This window comes from Leucopleurus acutus, assembly GCF_964270905.1.
Source record: "Leucopleurus acutus genome assembly, chromosome: 10".
NCBI classification, from domain to species: Eukaryota; Metazoa; Chordata; class Mammalia; order Artiodactyla; family Delphinidae; genus Leucopleurus; species Leucopleurus acutus.
In genome coordinates this window covers 38,110,247-38,136,188 of record NC_139153.1, presented here as the reverse complement: position 1 = coordinate 38,136,188, position 25,942 = coordinate 38,110,247, and the positions used below count along the sequence as shown (strand labels likewise).

The 25,942-nt window shown below is 52.9% G+C and overlaps 1 protein-coding gene across 3 annotated transcripts in view; it reads left to right on the top strand.

The window, feature by feature from the left end:
* Nucleotides 1-13,320, top strand: part of MAPKAPK3 (MAPK activated protein kinase 3) — a 37,713-nt gene extending 24,393 nt beyond the window's left edge. For all 3 annotated transcript variants that reach the window (XM_082847675.1, XM_082847676.1, XM_082847677.1), the window contains 9 exons: nucleotides 5,102-5,241; nucleotides 6,398-6,462; nucleotides 6,924-7,003; nucleotides 8,770-8,893; nucleotides 10,094-10,169; nucleotides 10,498-10,622; nucleotides 11,070-11,155; nucleotides 11,427-11,507; nucleotides 12,214-13,320. In XM_082847675.1, coding sequence (XP_082703801.1) covers nucleotides 5,102-5,241; nucleotides 6,398-6,462; nucleotides 6,924-7,003; nucleotides 8,770-8,893; nucleotides 10,094-10,169; nucleotides 10,498-10,622; nucleotides 11,070-11,155; nucleotides 11,427-11,507; nucleotides 12,214-12,366 — 930 coding nt within the window. In that variant the 3' untranslated portion in view covers nucleotides 12,367-13,320. The remainder of the gene's footprint in view (nucleotides 1-5,101; nucleotides 5,242-6,397; nucleotides 6,463-6,923; nucleotides 7,004-8,769; nucleotides 8,894-10,093; nucleotides 10,170-10,497; nucleotides 10,623-11,069; nucleotides 11,156-11,426; nucleotides 11,508-12,213) is intronic.
* The last annotated feature ends 12,622 nt before the right edge of the window (nucleotides 13,321-25,942 follow it).

The following is a 25,942-nucleotide window of genomic DNA, read 5'->3' as shown; positions in this document are numbered from 1 at the left end:
GTCTTTCTTGGGCACCTCTCTGTGCCCAGTTCTCTGCTAGGCACTTCAGAGAAATAGAAAATATTGCACAAATAAATGGACAGATGGATGGGCCTTATTCTCTGAAGGGATCAAAATCAACATCACAGAGTCTGTGGACAAAAACATACCATAGCCCACACACTGACACACATTCCCCAGCCCCATACCACATACACCCGTACACACCCATGCACACACCCCTTATGTGCATGTACTCATGTGTACATTTACCCATGTTTCCATGCACACATACACACACCTACTCACATCCCTGCTCGTGCACACACCCATGCACCTATGCACACATTTATTTCAGAACAAGTTTCCCAAGTCTTGCAAGTAGTAGTTTTGGCCAGTGCCTCTCTGACTTGGGGCCACCCCCTCCTCTCATTTCCCCTCAGGGAGGGGTTGTCTGGATGCTCTCTCAGGAGTCCTGTTCTCCTCCCTGTCCAGCCTTACCTTACTCCATCCTGGTGGCCCCAGGACAATGACTTCATCCTCCAGAGCCTCTTTTTCCTCACTCTATAAATTGGGGCTGATGGTCCCGCCCTGCTTGCCTCACAGGGTGGCACCAGCATTCCCATGAGATAAGGGAAAAGAGTGTTTTGTAAACTGTAAATTGTTTTCCAAACAGTCAAATGATGCTGTTGTTTTCTCAGCTCCCGAACTCAAGAGTTCCTCCACCTACATGTAAACCCTGTGCTTGGGTGGAAAGGGACACAGCGTGGAGGTAGGGAGGAGGCCTGGCCAGTTCTGAGGCTCCCATTCCACCTGGAGAGCTGGAGGGGCGTGGGCCCCTCTGCCCTCAACCTTTGCTGGGGTCCACTGTCTGGTGGGGTTGGTAGGGGTCTCGGCTGTCTGGCTACGGGCTCTGGGGGTAGGTGAGAGAATTTGGCAAAGGAGAGTGAGGGGAGAAGGGAGAGGTGGAAACCGCATAATCAAAGACTGAGGCTACAGCATCGTCATTTGATCAAAGAAATATGGTCTCAAATTAGATGCTTGTGTAACTTCAGTGGGGGCCCACAACTCAAGGAAAGCTGGGAGCCCTCCCTTAGGAGGAAGCCAGGGTTCCGTCTCACAGGCGTATAAGGGAGCCTGCTGGGCACTAGCTGGAGCTATGGAGCTGTCCAGGAGCCATCACAGACCCTCCAGCTTTGGTGGACCCCTGGGGGGCTCAGGGGATGTAGGATGGGAGTGAGGACAGGGTACGGGTGTGTTGCGTTGTCAGAAGGCCACCCCATCTTCTTTTCTTCCCAGCTGTGGCTGGGGACCAAGACACCGGGTGGCCCCCAGCAGCTTCAGGCATTTGAATATGGGGTCATTGGAGACCAGAGGCTGCTCCATGGGGACAGTGCTGTGGGAGTGGGACTACTGACCCCACTTTGCAAGGAGCCCCTGACCAGGGGTCCTCCCTGTGGTTCCCATCCCCCCCAGTCTAGCCCAAGCCCTGCATCTTAACACAAGGGAAACAGAGACACAGAGAGGCAAAGGACCAGCCCCAGGTCACACTGAGAATAAGAGTAGAACCTGGGGCTCCTGTCTCTTAGCCCTGTGCTCATTCCCATGCCTGGGAAGATGGGGCTCTTGCTGGGGGACACCTTTCGTGAAGGATAGTGAAGCCTCATATACTTGCATGAATGAAGCCAACTTGTAGCAATGGCCTTGTGGGCTGGAGGAGTCAGGATGGGCTCCTTGGAAGAGGAGGTAAAGTTCACCAGAGAGGGTAGGTTAGGTACAGTGGGGAGGAAGTCTGTCCAGGTTGTCATGTCTTTCATTTGTTGAGACTTCCTGGGTCCTCAATTTAATCTTGTTCTCTCCTCATGATGGGTTGTGAGGGTTTCTTCCCTTTATCCCCAATTTATAGATTTGTTCATGAAATCTACAGATATTATCTGAGCCAGTGCTCTGTGCCAGTACTGGGACCCAGAGGTGACCAGGCAGACTGGCCCTGCCCTTGTGGGTCCACAGTCTGAGGCCAGAGGCAGCACAATGCCAGCCTGACTGGGGAAACAGCTGCATGATCTGGGGACGGTTATTTCACCTCGCTGTGCCTCAGTTCCTCAGCTAAAGAATGGTGGTAATGAAGTCCCTTCCTCCTAATGTTTATCAAGTGCTCAGAACAGAGCCAGGCATACTGAAAGTGTAACATCTATATGTGTGTGTTTGTTTAAAGAGTTATCAAAGGAACAGGTTAATTGTAGGTCGTGAGCAAGTGATGCACAGGAGGGAGGAAAAAAGGGTGATGATGCGGGAGCTTTCTGGGGATCTGGCAACATTTTCTGTCTTGATGGGGGTGTGGGTCACAGGGTGTATGCAACTGTCAAAATTCATTGAACTGGACTCTTGAGATCTGTGTATGTAAAGTATACCTCAATAAACAAGCATATATAGAAAGAAAGTAAAATAAAGGATGAGGGGAGAGTAAGGACCCTCGAGGTCCTCTTTAGACAGGTTGTCAAGGAGGGCTTCTGAGAGGAGGTGTCTTTGGGGGTACTCCTAGGAGAGGAGAAGACTTTGGCAAGGGGGAGGAAAGATGAGAACACTGAGCCTCTAAGAGGTTTGGGGCTGCACTCAAGGTCACCCTGAGAGATCAAGAGAGACAGCCCTGGAGATTTCTTGGCAGCTGGCCCTGGGTGGGCCCAGGTGCAGGACTCTGTAATCTCCCCTTTAGAGAGACCTGGAGGCATTTATTGTGTTTTCTAGGGGCAGTTCTCTCCCCACCCCTGTGCCTGTTCTCAGAGCCTTGGCACTCAGAGAAGGACTATTTTAATCCATGTGGTAAATGGGATCCTAAATATGGACTGAGTAGGGTGGGAGGCATTGAGAGGCTCCAGCTCAGGACAGCTCCACCTGCTTCTCCTCCTCAGCAAAGCACAAGGTGCAGGCTCAGGCCGTCCATCGTCCTCCTCCCTTCCCTTTCACACCCCTGTCTCCTTCCAGCCCCATGCCCATCATCCCATCCTTTGTTTGTTCAGGAGCCCAGTGTTTTCTGCCAGACCCCAGCCGGGGACTCCCAGGTAATCCCGACCTGTCTGTACCTTCAAGCTGCTTCCAGCCTGGTGGAGGTACAGAGGCAAAAACCACTGAGGGAGGTGCTGGGAGCACTTTCCAGAGGAGGAGACGTCTGAACTGACACCAGAACCTTCCTCAGAAAAAGGGAGTTAGCCCAGTAGAGGAGATGGAGCAAGAGTGCACCTGGCGTAGGCAGAGAGTGAGGCCTATTTGGGATCAGAACATACATCACTCTGACCAGAATCAAGTGCTCTGGGGCCAGGGTAGCAGGAAATGAGCTGAGAGAGGAAGACGAGCTCTGGATGCCAGGCGAGGAGGTGGCCTTTATACGGAGCACTAGTGGGTGGGGATAGGTAGTGAAGGACCAGAGAGAAAGAGGTAGGGCTGAGGACCCCACCGAAAGCATTTCAGCTGTGAGCTTGGGATTTTAGGAGAGAAGAGAGAGGACCCTGATATCGGGGTCGGGTACCAGAAACAGGGCAGAGTGAGGAGAGGGTCCAGGAGCCTGCCTGGGGACCCTGGCAGGACATGGTCAGGTGGGCTAGGGAGGAGGTGGCAGGAGGCAGGGAGAAGTGTTAGGAGGCCAAGCAGAGAAGGGGTGCAGAGAGGACAGAGCAGGCAGGGAGGATGGTGCATCTTTGGTCCTGTGGCTAAAGCCTGAGGTGCCCGTGGCTTGAGTCACCTCAGGACACAGTGTGGTGGGGGGAGCTGATGTGGTGAGTGGGGGTGACCAAGCCTCTACCCACAGTGCTGTTAAGTAAGAAGCCGGTACATGGGAGCTGTGTGGGCAGAACAGAGGAGGCAAAGGCAGCACGAGCAAGGGATCCATGGTTTCCAGGCTGGGAGTGTCTGCCTGCAGCCGTCTCCATGCACACCCCCATTCTGGACTGGTTAGTGGAGAAGGAACCCCGGAGCTGGTGGAGGGGCTTGCCCAGCTCCTTGCACCCCACACTAGGGTCAAGCTCCAGAGACCAAGGGGCAAGCAGATGCAGGGATTCGTTTCCGCCCCAGTTGATCTTTGCCTAGAGAGCTTGGTCCCAGAGCCTGCCCACACATGCCCTGGCAGAGGGGAAACCATCCTGCAGAAGAAGAAAGCAAGGCCCAGGGTGGCCCAGGGTCTGGCGCGTACTGAGCAAGATGGAGCTGGTCTGAGCCTGTCTTGGGTTCCAGCCCTGGTCTTCAGCCCTGTTCAGCCAGGAAGCAAATGTGAGCAGCCTCACCCGGGGGATGGCCTGTCCCTGCTCTCCCCATTCTGGGCCACCTCACCCTGTAGGCTGACGTCTCCACCCCCTGCACCTCCTCTGAGCATGACCACTTCAGGGTCTTGCTCATTTCCGGTGATTGGCTGTAGGGTTGACAGCCACAGCCCAGGGCTGAGTTAACCTGAACAAGGATCGTGACGCCCACCCACGTGCTGCCTGCCTTGATGTGATGTATCCTGTGGGGATGACTATTATTACTCCATTTTACAGAGTTGTGGGCTGTGGCTTGGAGCTGTGAATGTTAGCTTGAGGTCACAGTGAGTCATTGGAGGAATTTAGCTCCAAGCCCAGACCTCACCCCGCCAGGCAGTCACTTCCCTCGAGCAGGGTCCTCCTTGCTGCCAACCTCTACCTCTGGTCCACAACCCTCATGCCATCTCACTGTAAAAATGAGGCTCTGGCGACGTGTGGCTCCTGGCCTGGGGTCTCACAGGTGATGTGTGATTTGACTACGAAGTCCACTCAATTTCCACCTCAATTGCTGTCCCCAAGAAGGGAGGCAGGGGCTTCTCTGGCCTCTGAGTCCTTCCAAGCTTTCAGCTACTTTCCAGGGCTTCCTGAGCTACCAGCTAAGCTGCTTGAAGCTGACCCTCAATCAAGTCCAGAGGCTCATTGGACCACCAATCGGGAAAACCTGGATGTGAATCCTCCTTTTGCCCTTCATAAGCTGGGGGACCTTAGGCAGGTCACAGGCCTCTCTGAGATTACGTGTCCTTGTCTGCAAAGTGAGGGCAGTGGCACTACTGGGTGGCTCCTGGGGAAGTGGATTTTAGGCCTGACAACTTTCTGTGCCTACCTGCCCTCAGCTCCTGTATGACAGCCCCAAGGCCCGGCAGGAGGTGGACCACCACTGGAAAGCCTCAGGCGGCCCCCACATTGTGCGCATCCTGGATGTGTATGAGAACATGCATCACAGCAAACGCTGTCTCCTCATCGTCATGGAATGGTATGCTGGCCCACCCTGCCTCAGTGCCTCATTAGTACCCCTGTGGCCCCCAGGCTCCCGCCATTCTTTAGGGGCTGTCTCTGTTCTTCAGATAGCATCTCCGGGAGGCCCCCCGCCAGCCTCTGAAGGGTCGCGGACCTGCGCAGCTGGCCACAAGGGCCTTCCTGCAAGGGTGGGAAGGAATCCACAGGGGCTGTAATGTGGCCTCCCTGGGTATGATTTCCACTCTGTGAGGAGGGGCTGGAAGAGCTGAATGTAGGGGGTGGGGAAGAGTGGGAAGTACACTGTCCCCTCAGCTTTCTCCTTCCCACCTGGATTGGTGCTCCCACGGCCCCACCAGGTGCTGGGTGATCAGGGCCTAGATCCAGGAGCCAGCGGCTTTCTCCACCCTGGGCTTCTTCCACGAGCACTGTGGCTCAACCCTAACCTTCCTCAGACCCTGGGCCCTGTGTCTTGGCCTCCAGCTCCTCCCTGTCTGCCTTTAAAGTTCCCCCTCACCCCTCAGTGTAGCAGCTCTTGAGTCAGATTTGGGGTTCAGATCCTGGCTCTGCCACCCACTAGCTGTGTGACCTTGGGCAACTGCTAACCTCTCTGAATCGCTGTAACTCCCATGTAAAATGTGGAGGGAGATCTTGATGTAGCATTCACCCTGTTCATTCTAAGTGCTCTATGTGTATTGCTGAATCAGTGTTCACAACTCTGTGAGGTTGGTGCTATAATCCCTGTTTTACAGAAGAGGAAGGTGAGGCACTGAGAGATGAAGGGACCAGCCCAGGATTACACAGCAGTGCACACAAAGGGTTTGCCCAGGGCGCAGCACACAGTAGGTGCTCAGAAAACAGTGGCCATGATGATGATAACTGACATCTCCTTCCTCACTTGGGGAAACCTGGATGAGGGTGGGGCTGCCAGGTAGGGTCAGTGCCCCTGGGAACACAGGTGCTCCCTGGTTAAGATCCTCCCCTAGTTCTAAGAGTTGAGTTCAACCCACCCAAGCCAACAGCCCACCATTCACCAGGCTCTGCAAGGCACAGGGAGGCTGAAGGTGACCGTTCCCCAGGAGAAGAGCAGCAGGGCTGGAGGCCTGAGCCCATGACTTGGGGTGGGGGCAGGTTGATGCCTGATTCTCCACCTCCCTGCCCACTTTCTCTAATAGCATGGAAGGCGGTGAGTTGTTCAGCAGGATTCAGGAGCGTGGCGACCAAGCTTTCACTGAGAGAGGTGTGTACGTGCAGCTGCACTGGGGATTTGGGCTGAGATGGCTCACACAGAGTTTCTGTGTGATGCTGGGCAAGGCCCTGCCCCTCTCTGTGCCTCAGTTTCCCCAGCTGAATAAGAGAGGGTGGGACAGAGTGTTTATCTCCCAAGGGGTTCTGTGAGTCTGTGACACTTTGCCAGAGATGGGCTCTCCATGGCCTTGGGATGGAGGACTCCATGCCTCTTGGTGCCAACCAACAGTTGAGCTGGGGAGGGGTAGCCCAGGCCCGCTGAAAGAGCCCCAAATGAGATGAGGCCATCCCCAAAGGAAACTAGGGTGACCAGGGTGTGGGTATGGGATGGGGGCCCTGGGTGGGAGGAGTGCACCACCTTGTGCTTTCCCAGGAGGGATGATGGGTGGGGCCCCCTAGGCTGCCTGACCCTTGACTGACATCAGTGACCCTCTCCTCTGTCTCTGTCTGCAGAAGCTGCAGAGATCATGCGGGATATTGGCACCGCTATCCAGTTTCTGCACAGCTGGAACATTGCCCACCGAGATGTCAAGGTGAGGCTCCAGGATCCAGGTTCGGAGACCGGGGAAAAGAGTACCAGCCACAACCCTCAATGGTCCCAGCATCCACTAGATGGAGGCCACGTTCCTTGGTTGGCATTCAAGGCCTCTTCCCCCTGGCCAAGACTGCTCTTCTCAGCCTTTTCTCCCATGGTTCCAGCATATTCATTCTGCTCTAGCCAGATGGGTCTCCTTGTTTCCTTCAAACACTGTATAATCCCAATAGCCATAAGAATAATTGAATGCCTACTTCAAGCCAGTAGTCCTGATAAGCATCTCGTTTAATCCTCACCCAGCCCTGTGAGATGGGTGCCATTACCCATTTGACAGATGAGGAAACCGAGGCTCAGAGAGAGATTGTCTTGCTCAAGGCTGTGCAGTTGCTGCCCTGGGATTCATGCATTCATTTGTTCATTCAGCAAGGATTTTGTGGTGACAATATGCCAGGCCTCAGGAAGGGGCTGCCTTACAATGTTGGGGCTTCGGTGAAGTAACAGCCATAGTTTCCATAGGTGGAGCCCTCTAATGTCAACATTTTAGGGGAAAGAAGCCATGTGCTGGGCACTGGATGAAGGAGCAGAGGTAATCCCAGTTGCTGGACCTGCTTGCCCTTCCAGTGGATGGGCTCGAGAGATGTTCTCTCCAAACTTCCTATCCAGGGAGGACTGACTCTTACAGGTGATCAAGATCAGATGGATGAAATGCAAACCGAGGCAGCCTTACATACACACATGCACACACTTGCATGTGCCAGCCACCATCAGAGTAGAATCTGCAACTCCTGGGCCCTCAGGCCCACACTTAGAGCATGACACCCCCAGGCTTATTTCCTCCTAAGACTGGGCAGAGGAGACCTGAGGGCCCAGCTGCTGCATCAGGTTCTTCCTCTGGCTGACTACTGCCAACCCATAGAGTTATTCTTTGATTTTGGATACACGGGGAGCCGCAACAGTCTCACCTTTGCTTTATTTTGCAAAATAAACCATTGCTTTATTTTGGCCCTGGCTTCCTTTTTTTCTCCCAAGGGGAGAAAAGCCTTCTGCTGAGAAGATTCCTTTGTATAGATCAAAACTGCTTCCCTGTTTTTAATCCCAGTCCAAGGTTGCATCATCTCAAACAGGACCTGAGAAATAGCTTTCACTGGCTCCAAACTGGAACTCCATCTAACACCCATCCTTCTACCCCAGCTCTGCCGCTCCTGTCCATGGGCCTAGGTCCTACACATTCATTAAAAACCAGCTTCAGGGCTGCCTCCTCCATGCAGATTCCCCACTGCCTTCATCCCTCAGACTCTCTGTGCTCTGCAACCAGGAAAGATGGCCTCTGTGCAGGTCCTGGGGTCTTAGCTCCCGGAGCAACCTCAGGGGGGCTGTCCTGCAGGCTCGTTCTGGGCTGGGTACAGGCTGTGTGCTTGGCAGCACTGGCTCGCTTGCAGCCCACCTTCCCCCGGAACCCTCATTTTGGCATCTCAAGGCAGCATCACCAACTCAAGCTCAGAATTTCCTGCCCCTGGGCTCTCCGTGGCACTCGGTTATCTGCAGCCTTGGTTGAACAACTGCCTCAGTTTCCCCTCTGTGAGATGAGGTGTCACCTCTCAGCCACATTAGTCTCCTCCATATTTGGCCCGTGTTGTTGTTTGCCAAGGCCCAGGTCTTTTTAGTGAGATGGACCTGGCTCCTCCTGCATCAATCTGGATGAGGGAAGATTCTGCCCCCACCTGGTGCCTAACTCCAGACTAATGTTTTCTCTTCCTGGCCCAGCCTGAAAACCTGCTCTACACGTCCAAGGAGAAAGATGGGGTACTCAAGCTCACTGACTTTGGCTTTGCCAAGGAGACCACCCAAAATGCCCTGCAGACTCCCTGCTACACTCCCTATTATGTGGGTGAGTCCTTGGGATATGGTTTGTACCTCTTTACCACACCCGCCTCACCCTGCTGTGGTATGGGGCAGCCAGTGGGGTGCAGAAGCCAAAGGGTTAAAGCCCAGTGAGGAGGGAGGGGAGGATTCTGTCTGCGAGGAGGCGGTGACTGGGGGGCCGGAGGTTGCAAAAATATTCTCCCAAACTTCAGCTTCTGCTTTTGAAAATAGATCCAGGAAAATTCTGGCTGTGGCCTGTGAGCTGAATGACATCACAGCGGCTCTAAATATATACGTGATAAAAGGCTGCCATCAGCTTGGGATGGAGCCCAACTGTGGTTGTTTTTCTCTGGTTTTTATCTTCCTGAGAGTCATATTCAGAAAGTGGGCAGGCATTTCCTCCTACATTAGAGGGATGCAGGGTACCAGCCACCTGCCTTGTGGGAGAGGGTCCCTTAGGTGAGGGCATGGATGGGACCCGGGGTTGTACACATACCCATGCTTCCTGGAAAAGCTCCCTGCTCCTCTGTGAGCGGGCAGCCCCCAGATCTGGAGGAGCCCCTGCTGAAAGTGCCCCTTCCCAGAGAGTGGGGTGATGACTCGTTTTACAGAGAGCTCTTCTCCCTCAGGATAAGCCTTCCAAGAGCTGTTTAAGGGGTGGGAAGCCCCCTGAGACAGCTGGAATGGCACTCTGTTTACCAGAACATGTTTTGCAGTATTTTGACTTAGAAATCTTCCGGCCTACCCATCTCATTGAACAGATGGGAAGACCAAGGCCCCATGGGATGGTAGCCAGGCTGACAGTGGAACCCAGAGCCCTGGCCGTGGCCCCTCCTTACCCATGACCTCGGCTGTACATTCAGGAGGCAAGGGACACAGGGCAGCTGGTGGGCTGAGGCCCTCTCACCTACGGCAGGACCCCATCAAACCCCAGACTGCCCTCCTCTCCCTCTCCTCCCACACCAAGACTGAGATGGCCCAAAGTAGCTAGGAGGCTATCATTTCTTACAGCCCAGTCTAAATTGGGATTATTTTATCTGGGAGCTGCTTTTCCTCCCGCAACTTCACACACATGCCGCCTTCCCAGAAGGTGCCAGACGCCAATCTGCTCTGCCCCATCCCCCAGCTTGGGCACCTGCTCTCCACCTTGTCCAGGATTTAGGCTCCTGCCTGGGCTTGAGGACCCTTGGGACTGAGGCCCTTCCTGTGCTCTCTGCCCTGGTAGCTCCTGAGGTCCTGGGTCCAGAGAAGTATGACAAGTCATGTGATATGTGGTCCCTGGGCGTCATCATGTACATCCTGTGAGTACCATCCATCTCCTGCAACCCCGTGTACCCTCAGAACCACTTCTGTCCCCGCCATCCTTGGTGAGGGGCTTGAGCAGGTCGCTCTTCAAGGAGGCTGCCCTTCCCTTCTGGTCATGGGACACCTCTTCTTCAGGCTCCCTGAAGACCTCCCCATGCCAAGGGCAGATGGTGGTCCTGGGATGAACACCAGAGTTCTGAGGGCTGGTATTATTGCCTTGGTGTCTGGCTGCCCGTCTCCCCAGTCAGGGTCTTGGGGGAGGAGAATGGGTCCACCCTGGCGCTTCCCCCACACCTGTGCCGAATGACCTCTGCCCTCCCCTAGCCTATGCGGCTTCCCGCCCTTCTACTCCAACACGGGCCAGGCCATCTCCCCGGGGATGAAGAGGAGGATCCGCCTGGGCCAGTATGGCTTCCCCAATCCTGAGTGGTCAGAGGTCTCTGAGGATGGTGAGTGAATCTCTGCCCCATCTTGCTCCACTGGACCCCATAAGCCTTCCTTCTGGGAGAGCACACTTTGGTGTCAAACCGACCTGTATTCAGATCCTAGCTTCCCCAGCATCCCAGCTTTGTGGTCCTAGGCAAGTCACCTAACCTTTTTGAACCTCAGTTTCTATATCTGCCGAATGGGCTCAAAACCTGCCTCCTCAAAACTTCCTCTAACTCCTGTTCATATTTTCCCTTTGGAGACCACAAACAAGTCTGCCTCATATCAATTATCTATTGCTGCCTAACAAATTACCCCAAACACTTAATGCCTTAAAACAAGGAACGGTTATTAGCTCACTGTTTCTGTGGGTTAGGAATTTGGGAGCGTGTGCAGAGCTGGTGGTCTCTGGGAGGGGGGGACTGGCTCTGAGGAACTTCGCAGCCTCACCACTCCCCTCTCATCACTAGCCAAGCAGCTGATCCGCCTCCTGCTGAAGACAGACCCCACAGAGCGGCTGACCATCACACAATTCATGAACCATCCCTGGATCAACGTGAGTGCCACCTCGTTCTATGGTGGGCAGGGTGATGAGCTTGAGCAGGGCTGCCAGAAGAGTGATGGCTCCGGAGTCCCTGACGTGGGCCACAGATGTGTGGTAGTGCCCCACCTATAACCTGCCTTTGCCACCACTCATGTCAGGCTCCTTCACCTCCCTGAGTCTCCGTTTCCCCATCTGAGACTGGAAGAAAGGGGGTGGGGTGGGGCAGCCAGTGTTGTCCCGGGTGCCCGCAGGGTCTGATCCACGGGCCTGGGGCTCCTTCCAGCAATCGATGGTGGTGCCACAGACTCCACTCCACACAGCCCGAGTGCTGCAGGAGGACAAAGACCACTGGGATGAAGTCAAGGTGGGTGGACTCTCCCTCAGCCTCCCTGCAAGTAGCAGGGTTTTGGAAAAAGGGACTCCACGGTGGTGACCACCCAGAACCTGGGTCTTCGGTCCCCTCTCGCCTTATGTCAGTGACTGCAGCCGTGGTCTGACCGTGGCACTTGGAGCACTGGGCTGCGCTACCCCATTCAGGGTGGTGCTCCTGGCTCACGCCCTCGGTGAAGGGGGGCTTTGGGGTCAAACCGAACAAGCTTTGGCCATAATCCCTCCTATGATTTGCAACATTTGGGAGGGTGGTCAGCCTGCTTTTAGACTTAGAGGAGGCCAGGTTTGAGCCTATGGGGCAGCAGCTCAGAGCCTGGGGCAACCAGGGCACAGTCTTCAGGCGCTGGTGCCCTGGGTGCACAGCAAGACGGCGTCCCCTGCAGGCCTTGTGGTTCTGAGCAGGTGACATTGGTCCAAGTCCCTGTCCTACTTACCCTTGGTATGGTCCCAGGGAGTCACTATACTTTCTGTGCCTTTTTGGATAAGCCCAGTGTCTACCACAATGGACTAGAGTGAAGCTCATATGAGGCAAAGGGATGGGCCCAGTGCTGGCTACACAGGGGGCTCTCGGGCAGCATAGATGGTCACTGCCATCACTGATATTATTAAGGGGCTACTCAGGCAGGAGGTGATGTCTCTTGAGGTCAGTGTACCTGCCCTCCCCCCACATCTGTCCCCAGGAGGAAATGACCAGTGCCCTGGCAACCATGCGGGTGGACTATGACCAGGTGAAGATCAAGGACCTGCAGACCTCTAACAACCGGCTCCTCAACAAGCGGAGGAAGAAGCAGGCAGGAAGCTCCTCGGCCTCTCAGGGCTGCAACAATCAGTAGCTCATGCGGCTGTGGGGGAGCTGGGCCTCAGCCTGGAGGACACACTGGAGGGGCCTGAGGCCCTGACCCAGAGGGCCCGGGCTCATGGTTTTTAACAAAAGGATTATTTTTGTTATGTTTTAATTTGTCACTTGGAACTTCAGGATGGGGGGACGTGACCCTGATCCTTCAGAATTCCAGCCCAGGTTCAGGCCCTAGACAAGGGCCAAAACCTGGGGGCTAGGGAGCCACCTGCTGCAGCTGCAGTGCCTTTGACCAGAGTGGCCTGAATGAACTGTGACTTTGTCCTGCCCTGGGCATGGCCTTAGACTTCTAGGCCACTGGGAGTTGTGGCTGGGCATCCCTTCTTCTGTGGAAACAGCTCCCTGGAGGGTGGGCAGATGGGCCTGGCCTTGGGAAAGGCATCCGGCCACTGGTTGTCATGGTGACCAGGGACAGAGTTGCTGTCTCTGAATGCTGAGTGAGTGAGCAAGGGAGGGAGAGGGGCAAACGAGGGTCTGCATGCCTTCTTGGGGAGGCTGCTCTCCCTCACGCTGCATGCCTCTCTCAGGCTCACCCCTCTTTGGTCTCCCTGAGGCTGCAGGGTCAGTCTGCCTGGCTCTCTGGGTGGTCCAGCCCTGTCTTGCTGCAGCCCCATCCCACAGGGTCCTTGGAGTTCTCCTTGCACAGAGTCCATGGGCCCAGCATCCTGTTACTACCCCCCACCCAAAGAGTAGCCTCTCGTCCCACTGCGAGTGGGAGGTATTTTTAACCCTTTTTTTTTACTTTGGAAATGTCACTGTGACAAAAGCTAAAACAGTTACCCTGCCCTTACCTGCTCACCAGATCCCAGGCAGGAAAGCCTTTCCTTAACTGTTCATCCTCTACTCTGTCTTGATTGATGGCAGGGGTTGTCTCTTGGTGCACTTTTCCGAGAGTGGATAGCTTGGGGCAGGGCCAAGGGCTCCCCGTTAATCAGGGTCAGACCCGAGGCAGCGGAGGGCTGCTGTGTGACGCTTAGAGTGTCTGGTCCTGGCTTTGGCAGAATCAGAGCAGAGAGTGCCCCTTCCTTGCTGGTCCAGGCTCACCCAGCCCCACACTGCCCAGGCAGCCTCAGGGTGCTGAACCCCTGATATGGGCCTGGCAAGTGCCTGACCCCCGGCCTGTTTGCTGGTTCCTTACACTTCTCTCACGGGCAGGGAAATCCTAGACCACGTCAAATAGGGTGGTCACACTTTTTGTAAAACACTGCTGGGTTTTACATCCAGATATTAGTAAACAACATTTTGACATTTTCCCCTTGTTTCTGAGTTTCTCTTTCTCTATATGAGTGGACAAAAGTGGCCTAAGGGCATGTCCTCACACCTACTAGTGATTTCACTGCTGCTGGACAGGGTGCCTCAGGCCTGGTAAACATGCCAGACTGACTCCAGGTCCACCCTGGCCTCACCAGGCATGGGAAGGTCATGGGAGCTAAGGGATGGCAGCTGCCCCGTGCCCCCAGCTCTGTGCTGCCCGGTGCGCTACGTGTGTGACACCCACCCCCAGCTTGGTGTGTGCCAGCGTCTGCCCACAGTGGCCACCCCCAGCTGTGTGCCAGCCTGCTGAAGGGCGGGCAGAGCGCCTGCTGCAGCGCTGAGCTATTTTCAGAAGCTGCCAGATTTCATTTGGCAGCGAGGATGTCGGGGAGGGGAGGGGGCGGGACGCTGGAGACTCTTTTGACTACTCCAGCGAAGGAGCACCCTCAGCCCTCGGGAGCCCTTGCGGGCAGCCTCGAGGGGGACCCTGACTGACATATTCCCCCAGCTCCTGTCCTCTCCATTTCCCAAGAGCTCATCTGACACCTGCAGCACTCCTCCCCCCACCTCCCTTCCCCTCAGGGTGTCGGGGAGGGTGGGAGATGTTAGAAGGCAGGGACAGGCAAGCCACCTGAGCTGAGTGCTGCTTCCTAGCCTGGTGACCTTGGACAAGTCTCCCCACTTTCCCGCCTTGATTTCCTCACCTGTGTATTGGGGTTGATGATGTCCACTCTGGGGAGACATCTGGGGGATTGGACAGATGATGTGTAAAGTACTTAGTGGGGTGCCTGGTGCGTGGCTCGTGTCCAGCACCCGTTTGCCACCCCAGCATCCTTAGCTGTCAGGAAGGAGAGAAGTACCTGAAATTGCTCAAGGGAAAAGCAGCCCAGCCCCCAATCTACCTCTGGGACTTTCCACCCAGAAAATCAGGCTTTCTCCACCCATGGGCTCTCACTCCCAAGGACCTGCTCTCCAGAACAGCATCATATGGGCTTCCTGGACCTTGGTTCCAGCCCTGGGCTTCATCCTTGAAGGGGTGGCCCACCCTTCTGAAGGACCCCTGAGGTCCCCAAATGAATTCTGGGGGCCTCACAGAGCCTGTGGTTCAGACCAACGCTTGTCATGTACTCTGCCCAGTGAAACGCTCGCCAGCTGCAGAGGCAGGTAAAGTCTGTCTAGTCACAAAGCTGCAGAGGTGCAGATGGACTCCTTCACTTGGCTACTTAGTGCCCACTCCCGGAGACCCTGTGCTGGGTGCAAGGAAGGCAGCAGTGGAAGCTGAGGATAGAGTCTCACCTCGGGGAGTTTACACACATGAGGGAGAAGGACAAAATATCACACAAATACATGTTGAATCATGGACTTGATATTTTCTGTGAAGGAAAGACGTGGCTTGCGAAGGAGGTGTCATTGTGCAGTTTAAGCCAAAGAGGTAATTTATGCCTCAGTGGCTGGGGAGGGTGCCTGGTAGGTTGCAAGGCTGAAGGCAGAATCGCAGGACCAGGACCTTAGGGACAGAGAGACTCTGTGCGCCCCTCAACTTTGCCTGTCTGTGCTTCTCTCGGGGGCTGGCCTTGATCTTCCTTCTGTACTGCCTTCTCCACATGCAAGACCAGAGCTTCAATAGTCCTAGCAGGGAGGCATCTGCTCAGCTGTCTGCATGCCATTCCCAGGTTTCTTATTGGCCATATATTTGGCCCATTGCTGTTGGTGGGGGCATGCCCCCTCCTATGACTAGGTGGGGAGGGGTGCAGCAGAGGTAATTAGCAGAGGAGAGGATGGAAGGATTGCCCGTGGATCTCCCACATCTGTGTGGCCACTTCCAAGAGTGCCTGAGGAGGCTGGCCCAGCAACACCTAGCCCGGGGCCTGGCCCCCTGATCTCTGGCATCAGGTACAACTCTCACAAGCCAGGGTTGGGAGGCTGGATGCCTGGCCAGATCACACTCTTTGGGCCTCAATGTGGCTGTCTGTGAAATGGTAGCAAATCCTGACAATTAGCTGGTATCAGGTGAGCTAAGAAACCAAGGGGCCACATGTTCACATCGTCCTATTCAGACACATGCATTTGCCCGGGCTTCATGTGGTTTCCCGAGGTGCTTTCAATAAAGAATCCATAAGAAGTGTATTCACATGTGTGTGCGTGTGAGTGCACGTGTGTGTGTGTGTGTGTGTGTGTGTGAGAGAGAGAGAGAGAGAGAGAGAGAGAGAGAGAGAGAGACGTTTCTTCCCAGTGATGCTCCCCCTGACCCAGCTGACAGCAGCGTTCTCTGTCTTACAAACCTGGTGCTGGCCGGCTTTCAGCGGCCTGGCTCATTGCTATTCCACACCAGCCCCTCTGCGCCCTCGATTCAGCCCCTCCACTGCAGCGGCGGAATTGAGCCTCCAAATGCAGCTCGCCGCAACCTCTGCAGGGGTCTCGATGCTTCCAGGGCTGCTTGAAACTCTCTCTCTCTCTCTGGCAGGCATGGGGAGGGGGCACAGGTCCCGGGTAGCTGTCTCCGAACCTGGCTGTCTTGGGCTGAGCCTTAGAATCCCTAGTGGGTTCTTACAGCTGCCCCCAAACCCAGCTGGATAAAATTCTCCCCTTTGTTCCTCTGGACAGCCAGCATGTTCACCCCTTGGAATTGAGGCCAGCAGGCAAGGAAGGATCTGGGAATCCCACCTCCCACCCTGTGTGTGGAGTGGGGTGGGCTTATTTAGTTTGGAGCCAGGAGATCTCAGCTCTGGTTTACATGAAGCCTTGGGCAAAGCTATTCCACCTTTTGAGGTTCCCTATCAGTAAAATGAGACATTTATTAATCCGGGCCAGATCCTCCCTGCACCCTTGGTAGACATGCTGCCACTAGTTGGTGGATTATGAGAATGCTCTATGGTCTCAGGCAGGTAATGCACTTTGCTGGGCCTCAGTTTTCTTACCTCTTAAATGGGAGTAATTCTCACAAGGGTGGGGCAGGACTGCAGTGGAAGAGGGGAGGGGTGGCCAAGCCACAAAACCTTGGTCACCAATGCAACGCAAGTGTCTGCTACCAGACACTACCAGGACTCTGCCAGTTCTGCCCTCTCTCTGTTTCCCCTGACCAGGAGAAGGCAACCAGTGACTCAAGGGAACCAGTTTCCTGGGATTCAGAGGAGCTGGTCAGGACAGGTTAGTTGGGGTGTGGGGCCACCTGCTGGTCACCTGGTGAGTATTCAGTAGATGCCTACTGTGTGCCAGACCCTGAGGCAGCTGTGGTTCTGCCTAGGTGGAGGGGGAGACCACAACATCATAATGAACAGCTGCCATTTACTGAGTGCCTATTGTACGCCAGGACTATGTGGGGGCTTTACCTGGATCATCTCACTTAGTCCTCACAGTCCCATCTCACAGATGGAGAAACTGAGCCCTCAGACTCTTAGCTGGAGGAGGTCAGAGGAAGGGATGCTACTTTTGGCTGGGGACAATCATAGAGGGCTTCCAAGAGGTGGTGACACGTGAATTTGGAGGGCAAATTTGGATAGACAAAGATTTGGGAAAAGCGCATTCCAGCTGACAGGTATGGGGGAGGCAAGGCGAGGAGGCAGGAATGGGATGTGAAGAATGGAGAACAAGTCTGTTTAACCGGTGAGAGGCAGGAGGTTGCTCATTTCCTCATCCCATCTCCTGTAGGTAGTCAGGGTGGGGACTTTAGGGGTGAGACAGTGGGTACCTGGTGGCAGCTTCTCTCTCTTAGTGCTCCCAGGCCAATCTCATGTGTGGAGGATGCATTCCCTCCTCCCCATATCCACATCTGCCTCCCCTAGAGATACACCCGGCTCTTGATGCTGGTTTGTCAAACTATCTATCCACCTCCTCTTGCTGGTATGGCCTTTTCAGGTGGCTCCAGAGTTGGATCTTTTCACACTGGACTCCCTGTACCCTCAGGATGTGGCCTCTGCTTCCAACAAAGCTATTTTGTGTACTGGATTTTCTCCTGAGATTTAATTTGAACAAGAGTTTATGTGCTTTAAAAAAGTTTATGGACCATTGAACTAGACGCTTAACATTTATCTCAAATCGTGCAGTATGATCCCATTTTACAGATGGGAAACCGAGACTCAGCATGACTAAGTACTTGCTGGGGTCCATGGCTGGGCTCTGATATGAAAAAATGGCTTCAAGATTGTCCTTTCTCCCACTGTCCTCAAAGGTTCAGACTTCATGCGGACAGGCAGAGAAGAGCCACCTGCACGGTCTGATGGGCTGCAACAAGTGCTAATAAGGAGAGCAGAGATGATGGGGTGATCGTGGCTCTCTTAGGCAGGGTTGTTTTGCTCTTTCTGGTGGGGGTTTGAGAGGAAGTTGGGACAAAGAGGAGGTGATGGGGATGAGGAGGTATCGGGGAGGCACTGGGGAGCCTGCCTCATCCCCAAATACCTGCCCCTGATGCAGCGGCTGTGTGGATAAAGTAGATTATGCCCCCAGATCCACTCCCAGCCTTCAGCTGTGTTCACATCAAGCCAGAGAGACCAGCAAGCCGATCCACCATCAGACCTGGAAGAGATCCTCTGTGCAGAGCAAGGTAGGCCCTTCAGCTGCCCTCTGGAGTAGCCCCCCAGTGTGGTGAACCTCCCTAGTGCAGCCTCACTTCCAGTTGATGGGACCTCGACTCATGGGCCATGTGTCCCCACCAAAGAAAGGCCCAGTGAGTGAGGGGCTGGGCTACCCAGCTCTGGGTCTGGCCTGCTCCAGTTACACACTGGAGCCCATGTTTTGAGCATCTAGAGTGTGCCAGGATGTCTCATACGTGACCTCCTTCACTTTTCTGTCCTTGCAATAGCTTTCTAAGCAGGGATTATGCCCATCTCGCAGATGAAGTCACTGAGGCTTGAGTAGCATGGGGATAAAGTGCCCAGTTTCCTCCATGTGGTGAGTGGCAGGGCGGGGGGTCTGAATCCGGGAGCATGGGGCTCTAAGATCCCCTCCCGAACAGAAATGCTCTCCCTGCCCAAAGAATCCCAACCCTGCATGACCCTTCCCTGATATTCTATGTCCCTGGCTGCCAGAGGAAGGGCCCTTGGTGGGGGGCTCCCATGCTCTCTGGCCCCCAAACCTGAGTAGGGAGTGCCAGGCACCTCTCAGCATGGTTTAAGGTCAAGGCATTTCCCTGTGGCTGAGATGGAAGTTGAGCTGGGTCACACAGCCTGGGGCCCCTTCCAGCTCTGCTCTGTGACCATGGACAACTCCCTTAACTCCTCTGAGCCCATCTCCTCATTAGAACATGTGGACAGTGACACCTGCCCCCTGGACCATGAGACTGTGAAAGGTGAGGCACGATGCCCTGAAGATCTCTCAGCATATCATAGGTCCTAGAAAATGTCGCTTCACACAAAAGACTGTAGGGTTTGACGGTGTATGGGGAAGTATTGAGTGGAGGCTGAAAGCCTTCAGAAAGGAGGCTGTCTTCCCGGGAAAAGCTGCAGTCAGGGCCCCTGTCTGAGTGGGCTGCCCACCTGCCCTGGGGACCTCTCTTTCTGAACGTCCCTTTCAGGCCAGGGTCTAGTGGGCTGTGCAGCAGGGCTGGCCAGGGCTGCTGGGGAGACAGTGAGGCAGAGGAGGCAGCCAAGGCAGGTCCGAAGAACTACTCCGCACAGGGTCGTGAAGGTATCCAAGGAATGTGGGGCACAGGGCTGGTCACCACGCCAGCCAGATGAGGGGATGGGCTGACCTAGAGTGTCTTCTATGGGCAAGCCTCCCTGGACCATTGGCTGGGGCAACCTAAGCAGACAGAACTTCTTTAATGACAGAGTCCATAGCCAAAGTGGGGTGACAGACACGGACAGGAAGGTCAGGGAAGGTTTCCGAGAAGGGGAATTCAGCTGAGGAAGAATGACCAGAAGAAGTTGCTGTAAGAAGAACAAGAGGAAGGGTATCGCAGATGGAGGGAATAGCAAGTGCAAAGGCCCTGGGGCTGAAAAGACCTTCAAGTATCTGAGGAGCAAAAAATGAGTGCAACATGCCTGGAGAGTGCTGCTCCAGCCTCTCTCGGACAGAAGTGAGTATGTGGACTGCCTTATGGGGCCCCAGGAAATTGGGCTTTTTGGAGTGCCTTTCTATATGCTCTGCCACTGACCACCCAGAACAGGGTCCAACCTAGGGCTCAGGGCAGCTTGGCCAGATGTGAATCAACCCTTACGTGGCCCTTGACTCCCCAGATATGGCTTTAATATCTAATCGTTGACGATAAATTGAACTCATTAAACTGTGGATGCAAAGCTTGCTGGAGCTCTTAACATCAGCAAAGCCAGTAGCTGTGTCTATTTCCACACAGAGAAGATGCAATAAAATATAACTCACCTCTGGAGATAGATTCTGTAGAGCTAGGGCTCTGCCCTCTGGGCCCAGGAGAGAGGGGATCAATTCCTCTTGGTGAGCTCCTATAAATGGGGTTCAAGCTTATTGGAATTATGTGAGTGCTCGGGTGGGAGATCCTAGGGTGCGGGGTGTGCAGAGATTCTCGGCAATGACTATGTACTGTAATATAATCTCAGTCAGCAGGAGACAAGGCCCTCCTCTCTCCAGCACATGAGTCATACAGGCCAGGGGCCTGGGTTGGGAGCACTGTCAAGGGATGAGTGGGCCTGACCCGGAAGGTTTTCTTTCTTCTGTTATTCTGATGGTCAGGTGGGTTTTCTCAGAGAGCTAATTCTGCGGAATAAATCCTGCCCACCTGAAGCTGGGAGGGGTGCCTGGAGTAGGCAAAGATGGCAGTAGATGGGAAGAGGTTTGGGAGAAAGACAGGTACCCAGGTTCTGCCCTCCGGAAGGAAGGTGGTCAGAGGTCAGCTGATTTGCCCAAGGTCATACAAGGTTAGTATAGTAATGGAGCTGTGAACAAAAGAAAGCTCCCTGGAGATGGCCCTAAATTGGGGGGTAGAGGAGGAGGGCATCAGGACTGGAGGGGCCTAGAAGAGCTTGCGGGTTCCAGCTTCAGGGCTTCTGATGTCTCCTCTTCAGAGTACAATTACCTCGAGGGAAAAGTGGTAACTCTTGGGCCTCTGCACTTTCTCCCCTCTGTGTGTGACTTCCTGGACCAGCCAAACCCAGCCCTCCAAGGATGGGAGTGGATCCTGAAGCAGTGAAAATCAACACAGGTGTGGTTCTGACATGGCTTTGAGAGCTGGAATGGATGAATAGATAGAACCTGGGAAGGTCAGAGCTGGAAAGTGCCTTACTGCATTTAACTCCCTTTTTATGAGTAAATAGAGGCTCACAAGCCAGCCTCTCAGCCTAACTGTCTGCCCCCCACATGAAGTCGCCCTATCTGCTAGCTTCCCTGGCCTCAGAGTTCCCTCTCAGGTCTTCGTGGCTCTCACCTGCTGCAGAGCTGTTTTCCATTTTTGCTTGTTCCTAAATAGGACTTTATCAGTGACTGTGCCTGGGGCCTCCATGGCTCTTGATTAGGCTTCCTTGAGTTTCCTTTGCAGAGGCCTTTGGGTGAGGGGAGTGTTAGTGCTTCCAGTGCATAGAGAGCCTGGAGGCCTGAAGGGTGGGGCTTTCAGGCCCCATCTCTGCCCTGTGCAGGTCTGCGGGAGCCCAGGGGGCTTCGAGTCTGAGACCTCTGGCTCCTGGCTGGCTGCTGCTGTTCCCCGTTCTGCCTGGACTGGGGCTGCCTGAAGGCTGGACACACACAGAGGATTTCCCGGCTGTGCCCTGAGGATGGGGAGGGGCTGCAGCTGTGGAAATGTTGGGAGCCATGGCCCATTTGATCTGGAATCCCCGCTCTCTGGCTGGAGATGTGACTTCTCTCTCCGGCTCCTTCTCTTCTTCTGGGTGAAGACCAGGATGTCGTCACAGAATCAGGGCTGTGGAGGTCGTGAGAGGAGAGTCGGGGCTTTGCTTGGTCTTGGGACTCGATGGGACTTCTGGAAGGTCAGAGCCAAGAGGGCACGGCATGGCCCTGGGAGGGGTCTTGCGGCCTCTGTGGGCTGGGGATGCAGGGTGCGGCTGGGGATGGGCGGGCGGGGGGGGGGGGCATAAGCGCCCTGCCTAGGGTGGGATAATAAATGCCAGGCTGAGTGCGGACACTGCTCTAGAGGCGTCAGGGAGCCATTGGAGACCCTTGGGCTGAAGGGAGGTGACAAGCTGGGAGGTTTGGAGCAGCTTCACCTGGGGGTTGGGAATGATGAAGCAGGAGTGGAGGAACTCATCGGACCCTCTCTCCCAGGCTCAAGTGGCATGGCCTCTGGGCAGGCGCCCCTCTGCAAGGGTGACTGGGACTGTGGCTGGATGCTCAGGGACAGCTCAGGGTGACTCCCATGTAAGTCACCATCAGTTCCTGGATCACACCCACCCTTGTTTAGAGTCTTCTCAACAAGCTCTCCTTGGGACATTCTTAAACGAGTCCCAGGTCAGTTGTCCAGAAAAGCGGAGCAGTTCTCATGCTGCCAGCCCTGTGGGTTGCCCCTGCCCTGGGATTTCCTGTCCTGTGGAAGGAGGAGGAAAAACTCACATTACTGCCACATGGATGCCAGAAACCTCAGTTCATGTAACCCTGGCAGCACTCCCGAGAGGCAGGTGCTCTTCTACCCATTTTCCAGCTGAGACCTCCCTGATGACCCAGGTCTGTTCAGGATCCACAGCCCATGCTAGTCCCATGACCCCAGAGTTCCTCTGCCCCCAGCCCTGTCAGAACTTCCCTGGGGCTTCTACCTTGAGAACCTGCCTCAGCGTGAATGGCACCTACTTTACTACAGGCTCCTTGAGTGATACTGCTACACAACTTTATTTGGGGACCTTGGCCCCAGCTGGCTACCCCTAGTGGTCTCTCACTGGCAGTGGATGCCAGCCCCATGGGGCTACCATGGCTTCCCCACTGCTCAGGAAGCCCTCAGGATTCTCTCTGTGTCTAGAAAAGAGCTCAGAAAAGTAGGCCATATCCTTGGGGTAGAGGGAGAGGAAAGCCTCCCCTACTGCCCTCTCCCCCAAAGTATCTTCCATAGCTTCCACACTTATCTCCATGGATGTCACGGTCCTAGATCTGGCACTGCCTATTCCAGGTTCTGCAGAAAGTTGAAGGTCAACCCCTCTTTTCCGGTATCGAGAAGGGCTTTTGGTGTCAGGAAACACCTGGAGCTGGAGCTGGCGTCTGGCTGCTGTGCATGATCTTGGACAAGTTTCTTCCTCTCTTTGGAATCTCAATTTCCTTGCTGTAAAACGGCCACAGTGATGCTCACAGGGTTCTCAGGAGGACTCAGAGCCTGCTGCTTCGCGAGTTGAGGTACGCCAACTGAGCTGGAGGGAGTGGTGGGCCCTGGACCATTTATAGTGTGAAGAGGGTAGTAGGAGGTGGAGGGGAGGAGGCATTTGATCTGACACAGAGGGTCGGGGCAGCCAGGAGGCCAGAGGCTCCTATGCCCTGCCACGGCTTTTGCAGTACAGACATTGAAGGTTGTCTGCCACTTATGCAGAAGAGTTTCTAAGAATCAAAAGTTTAGGGTCCAGGGAGCCAGAAGAAAACAGTGTTGGGAGGCCAGCAGCCAGCCTGGAGGAAGGAGAGTACAGGTGGAGGAGGAAGGAGATGGATTCCTTTTCTCCAAAGGCCACACATGCACTCCTGAACATGTCATCCCTCAGACTTTGGGTATTGGGAAGTTAGTCTCCCACCGGCTGCCTCCAGGACCAGTTGACAGGGATGAGAAAGCTTCAGATTTGGTGAGGGCCAAGGGCCACCTCCCAAGCACAAAACAAACCCTCAGGGTACCACCTGGTCCTAGGCCCAAGGACAGAAAGCCTTCAGCCCCCTGTTCCAGCCTCATCCCCTGGCAGTCTTGGTTCATCTGCCCAAGCATAGCTCTATACCTACTCCTGCTTTCCAGGGCTGAGACTCTGAGTCCAGTAATCAAGGCCTGGCTTGGACCTGATGAATGAATCAGATCAAATACATGCAGTTTTCTCCCAGGCCTGATTTATCCAACCCCTCCAGACCACATCCACATTGCATCTGAGTCCACACCTTGGTTTCCATAAGGAACAGCATTGGGTCTATGATGGGCTTTAAGAACAGACCATAGGTTTGTCAATTGGCCACCATTAGAGTCAAACAAGTAGCTCCCAAAGTTTGATTCTTTAGTATAATTTATATAAAGTAAAATCTTAAATGTAAAATTAGATAATTTTAAACTAATGTATATACCCATGTAACCAGGATCCCAGTCAGGATATAGAACATTTCCATCACCTCAGAAAGTCCCCAGTAACCCCCCATCACAGAATGCTGATCTGATTTCTATCATCATAGGTAAGCTTTGCCTATTCTAGAAGTTCATGTAAATGAAATTATACGGTATGGAAGTAGACAGCTTTTTTGTGTCTGGCTTCTTTTGTTTCATTTGCGATTCATCCATGTTTTTGCAGTAACAGCTCTTTCCTTTTTATTGTTGCTTTTTATTGCTGTAGAATATTCTATTTTATGACTATACCACAGTTTGGTGGTTATTTGATTCCAGTTTTTGGCTATTATGAGTAAAGTTGCTATGAACATTCATGTACAAGTTTTTGTGTGGACATTATGTTTTCATTTCTTTTGGGTAAATACTTAAGACAAATGGCTAGTTAATACCTAGTGAAATTTCTGGACATACATTAAGTGTACATTTAACTTTTTGAGAAACTGCCAGATTTCAAAAGTGGTTGTATCATTTTACATTCCCACCAGCAATTTATGAGACTTCCAGTTACTCCATGTCCTCATCAACATTTGGTATTATCAGTCCTTTTTAGCTTAGCTATTCTGATGTATATGTAGTGTTATTTCATTGTAGTTTTAGTTCGCATTTTCCTGATGACTAATGATGTTGGGGACTTTTTCGTGTGATTATTGGCCATTGACATATCTGTTCAAGTCTGTACCTTATTTTCAAACATTGGGTTGTTTATCTTTTTTATTATTGACTTGTGGGAGTTCTTTATATATTCTGGATATATATCCATTGACAAAGGATATGAGTTGGGAATGTTTTCTCCTACACTATGGCTGACCTACTCATTGTCTTATGACTTTTGATGAGCAGTTTTAAATTTTTTTGAAATTCAGTTTATCATTGTTTGCTTTTATGATTAGTGTTTTCTATGTCTTCTTTAAGAAATTTTTACTTATCCCAAAGTTGCAAAGATATTCTTCAATTTTTTTTCCTCTCCTAGAATCTGTATAATTTTAGCTTTTACATTTGGGCCCATGAGCCATCTGTAATTGATTTCTGAATATGGTGAGAGCTCAGGATTGAGATTTATATTTTTCCATATGGATATCTAGACAGCAGCATTCTTGAAGAAAAATAAATATTTCTTGCTATGGCACTCTTAGAAAAAAACACTTGCTTGTATATAGTTCTGGACTCTGTTCTCTTTCATTGATTGTCTATATATTTGCCAATACCATACTGTCCTGATTACATTCAATCCATCAACATGGCATATCTTCCTATTTATTTAGGTCTTCTTTAATTTTTCTTAGCAATATTTTATAGTCTTGCACATCTAACTTTATATTAATTTACATTAATTAATTAATTCACATTAATTTCTACCTAGTATTTTTAGTTTTTGGATTCTGTTGTAAGTAGAATTAAAAAATATTTAATTTCCCAATAGTTTATTACTATTTTATGAATAGTTTACAAAAATACAATTGATTTTTATATATTAATCTTTATTCTATGACAATGCTAAATTTTCTCATTAGTTCTAGTAGTTTTCTACATTCACAGTAATGTTACCTGTGAATAACGAGAGCTTTACTTTTTTCTTTCCAATCTTTATGCCTTTATTTTTCTTGCCTGTGCACTGGCTGGGACTTCTAATACAATGTAGAATAGCAGTGGTGAGAGCAGAGAAAGACAGAGTAAGTAGCTGAGGCTTTGTTTCTTGGAAGGCCATTCTATTGACTGCAGGGATGCCATGCTGTGACTTACACTTAAAAAAAAATTCCTCTGGCTGCCTGGGAAGAATTGTAAGAGCAAAAGGGGAAGCAGGGAGACCAACAAGGAGGCTGCAGAATTCCACGTGAGAGAGAGGGGTGGTTTAACCTGCAATGATGGGAGATCTGGGATGTATCTGGAGTTAGAGCTACAGAATTCACTGTGGAATGGATGTGGGGGAAGGAGAGGAGAACCAAAGATGATGCTGGAGTGTTGCCTTGAGCTGCTGCAGGGATGGAGACGCTGTCTTTTTTTTTTTTTTTTTTTTTGGTTGCGGCGGGTCTTAGTTGCGGCAGGCGGGCTCCTTAGTTGTGGCAGGCATACTCCTTTAGTTGCAGCTCTAGGGCTCCTTAGTTGCGGCTCG